General features: G+C 25.8%; 1 protein-coding gene and 1 pseudogene across 1 annotated transcript; one reads left to right on the top strand and one right to left on the bottom strand.

Moving 5' to 3' along the window:
* Positions 1 to 230: 230 nt before the first annotated feature.
* LOC123270981 lies at positions 231 to 1,991 on the top strand (annotated as a pseudogene).
* A 428-nt stretch (positions 1,992 to 2,419) lies between these two features.
* LOC123270990 lies at positions 2,420 to 3,457 on the bottom strand. The gene is made up of 3 exons (XM_044737201.1): positions 3,162 to 3,457; positions 3,008 to 3,086; positions 2,420 to 2,817 (listed from the first exon to the last, which is right to left on the bottom strand). The coding sequence occupies exons 1-3, from the start codon at positions 3,309 to 3,311 to the stop codon at positions 2,627 to 2,629; spliced, it is 420 nt and encodes a 139-aa protein (XP_044593136.1). The 5' UTR covers positions 3,312 to 3,457; the 3' UTR covers positions 2,420 to 2,626.
* Between the last annotated feature and the right edge of the window lie 822 nt (positions 3,458 to 4,279).

Raw genomic sequence — 4,279 nt, 5'->3', positions numbered from 1 at the left:
AATAAGAACGTTATATTTTTAATTCATATTTATGATGTTTTCCGGTGTAAAACATGTTTTAAATTGTAATATAAATTTTTCTAATTCATACGGAAGCATAAAAATAAACAATTACATTATTTATACCTGTTTCATTTGAATTTTAATCTCTCGAAAATTCAAACTTTTTTTAGTACCTATTTCGGCCGCCAGGCGGCGCCACATATTCTTTAAAAAGTGGGGGGCCCCCCTTAGAGAATGGCCTTAATGTTTGCTTAAACGTTCTCTGTTAAATAAGAAAAGTTATTGTTTGAATATTTAAAAAATAAAATATTTAATGTTGAATTTAATTATAATTTAAATAAATTTCTGATATCAGTAAGTATCCTTTTTATGTTTCAAAAAGTATTTTTTCACAAATACTTGTAAACCTATAAAAAAGGTTATGTATAGTTAAAGTTAATATTTTGTTTGCAAACAATAATAGTATATTAATTAAATTTAAAAAAATATACAGCTAATGGACTACACAATAATCGGGATCGTATTAGCTGTACTGGTACAGTTCAAAATTTATTAGAATCCTCAGACGATGATTCTAGTGATGATGAAGATCTCGTCTATTGTTTTGGCAATCGCGATGATCAGAACATTATTCCAAGGATAGAAAATTATGTGGAGACTACTGTTTTTCGAATGACTGATGAGACCTTTAAAAGTCATTTTCGGTAAGTCATCCATTTTCACACATTGAAGTATTTTTTTTTTTTTTTTTTAATTTTATATTAAGAACTGGAGTTACTATTAGCTAACGATTATTGTGTTATAATATATTCTTCAATTATAGTATGAGACGAGATACTTTTGAATTTCTTATAAATCTACTTGGACCTGAATTGCAAAAACAATCTGTACGTTACGGTAGAAATCCTATTTCTGTCGAAAAACAACTTCTTTTGAGTATTTGGACTATGTCAACACCAGATTCATACAGGTATAATATTAAGTGTTTATTATCTAATGCGATTTTACACGTTTTGAATAACTGTCGAAATGTTAATGTACAAAACATTTTATTACTTTTTAACAGATCCGTTTGTGATCGCTTTAATGTTGGAAAAGCAACAGGATGGAGAACTGTTTGGAAAGTTGTTAAATCTAATTTATAATTATTTACCTGTTTACATCAAATGGCCTACTCATGAAGAAGCAAGAATAACATCTAATCACGTATTTCGAAGGTACGGATTTCCAAATGTTTTAGGAGCAGTCGATGGAACACACATAAGAATCGCTCAGCCCAAAGAACACCATGCCAGCTATATTAATCGCAAAGGATTTCATTCTATTCAAACTCAGGTTTTTGAAAAAATTTTATTTTTAATTTTGCTGATATATATATATGTTACTTATTAAAAAAAGATTAATTTTGTAATTTCAGCTAGTTTGCGATCACAAGTTGAAATTTATTCATGCATACTGCGGTGAAGCAGGCTCAGTTCATGATGCCCGTGTTTTCCGCTTATCAAATTTACAAAATTATTGGACACCTGAATTTTTCCCGAATGATAGCCATTTATTAGGAGACAAGGCTTACAGTATCCAACCATGTGTAATGGTACCTTATCGAAATAATGGTAATATGAATCAAGAAACGTTTCGATAAAACACGATTCACTCTCGCTCTCGTATGATGATAGAACGAGCAAATGCTTTGTTGAAAGGAAGATTTCGGAGTTTATTAGACGAATTGCCTTTCAAAAGAACTGACTTAATACCATATTATGTTATTGCTTGTTGTATTTTGCATAACATTTGTATTTTGAAAAATGATTTAATAGATATCCCAATTCTTGTGAATCATCAAATTCCACCATTTGACATAGATGTTGAAGCAAACAATGACATGAAAATCGCTGGAATGGAAAAAAGAGAACAGCTGAAAAATTTTCTAAATAATTTGTAAGTTTTGAGCCTTTACGTACGTTCATACACATACAACTAGGCAGTTAATCAAAATTCTGTGAATGTATATATATATATATATATATATATATATATATATATATATATATATATATATATATATATATATATATATATATATGGACAAAAATGTACATCATTCATGTAATCAACAATCATTCATGTAATCAACAATTGTATAAAAAAACTCGATGTGAATTAAAAATAAAATTATTTTTGACTTGGTCATATGGTTTTTATTTTTAATTTGAACTTTCATTTATTTATAAACATTGATAAACGGTTTTTATAAAGCACTTAAGATTAATTTTAATACCATAAACGGAAACACTAATAATTAATTTTTTTATACTATTAAAAAGTACGAAAATATAAATCTTTCTATTTTATAAAATATTAATAATTAACATTTTTTTTAAAATTAAACCTTATAAGCTCAATTTTTGGTATTACTTAGACATGTAAACATGCACGTTCTAAAAATATAAATTGTCTGTAACATTTTTAATCATATTAAAATAATCATAAAAAATATTTGCACTAAAGTTACTTAGTTTTAAATATAATCAACTTTGCCGTTTTTATGTTGCATAACATTCTTAATCATATTAAAATAATCATAAAAAATATTTGCACTAAAATTACTTAGTTTTAAATATAATCAACTTTGCCGTTTTTGTGTTGCATGACCTATAAGCTCTCTTAGAACATCCGTTAATTGATTTGTAGCAGCGATTTTTTCTTGGTGATGTATGCGAATTGCACGATTCTCTTTTTTTTCTTCTAGTAATTGTTCACAATAATCTGCCAACTTTTTTTGGCGTTTCGATGGTGGGTTTATAACTTCAGAATCTGTTAAATATAAAAGATGTAAATTTTTTATTATTCTTCATCAATTTCCGAAGAGTAAGCTACAAATTTTATTTTAAATTTTATACATTCTCAAGCGAGTTAATAAAGTATAAGTAGCGAGTAAAGTACAATTAATATCTATCAAAAAACACATAATAATAACAATAGGTTTATATAATTCTTTAAATACCCATTGTGTTTTCAATGTTAGAACCTGCAGTGGACAACGGTTTAATCCATGGCTGCTCACCAAATAGTTCTTCCGTTTCCTATAAATGAATTTCATTAAATTGTAGGCTATAAATATTAAAGTTAAAAAAAAATTAAATAATTTTTAAAATTACATCATAGTAAGGCCAAGTAATTTTTTGGTTCCCAGACTTTTTATTATTATCTTTAAGACCTTTATAATGCCGTTTCAGTGCTTCCATTTTTGTTTTACATTTTTTGATATCAATAGGTGATAAATCGTGCTCAGCAAGTGTAACCGTCATATGATTAATTACTTTCGACCATACATCAGCTTTGCAAGCATTTTCATCCAAAAATTCCAATTGGTGTTCTTTATAACTCGCAATTAGAAGTAAAACCTCCGACTTGGTCCAATTGTGTACTTCTTTAATTTAATAATAATAATTATTTAATGAAAACATTATTTTCAACAGATTTATCAATATAAAGAAAAGCTTAAAAAGTTGTACTGATTTTTATAAGAATTTTGTGTATGTAATTTCTAACAGTAACTATTTTTGTTGAAATTTATTTTTAAAAAACTGAATGAACTGTCATCAACAATCAAAGTTTTTCATAAAAACAATGATTTATATTCATTCTTGTGATATATAAATCTATTTGGAAAAATATAAAAAAAATTTTACAAACCCTGATTAAAATTATTGATTGAAAAAAATTGAATTGGACATGATTTCAATTATTTTCAACAAGTTCTATTTCATGATTGATTCAGCTCAGGCAAAAATGAATTTTTCTGAATAGATAAATAGTTTGAAGATTTTGAATCTTTTAAAGTATAAAAAAAAATTAAGAAAAATTCAAATATTTAATTGTGTTCAATGGATTTGAATAGATAAATAGTTCATGAGTTTGGATATAATGCGGAAATAAAAAAAAATAGAAAAAAATAAATGATTTTAAATTGTTCTCAATTGTTATCAATCAATAAATAAGCCTTGATATCCGGTTGTACTGTAAATATAAAATTATTGAAATTTATTTGTATTTCTGAATACTTTTGAATTGTTTTCTATGAATAAATGCAACTTAATATCCGATCATACTATGAATAAAAATTTATTAAAATGTACTCGTAATTTTGAATACTTATCAATTATTTACTATGAATGAATAAGACTTCATATAATTCATACTTTTTGAATAAAAAATTAATGAATTTCATTCGCAATTTCCAATGTATTCGAATAATTTTTAACAGATAATTAAT

This window comes from Cotesia glomerata, linkage group LG8 (genome assembly GCF_020080835.1).
Source record: "Cotesia glomerata isolate CgM1 linkage group LG8, MPM_Cglom_v2.3, whole genome shotgun sequence".
NCBI lineage: Eukaryota > Metazoa > Arthropoda > Insecta > Hymenoptera > Braconidae > Cotesia > Cotesia glomerata.
This window is presented reverse-complemented; position numbering and strand designations above follow the sequence as displayed.

Excerpts from the sequence above, each read along its gene's own strand:
- LOC123270990 (XM_044737201.1), bottom strand. The coding sequence starts at position 3,311 with ATGACGGTTACACTTGCTGAGCACGATTTATCACCTATTGATATCAAA. Across the intron at positions 3,087-3,161 it reads TTACTTGGCCTTACTATGAT|GAAACGGAAGAACTATTTGG; the intron begins GTAATTTTAAAA and ends ATTCATTTATAG. Across the intron at positions 2,818-3,007 it reads TAACATTGAAAACACAATGG|ATTCTGAAGTTATAAACCCA; the intron begins GTATTTAAAGAA and ends TATATTTAACAG.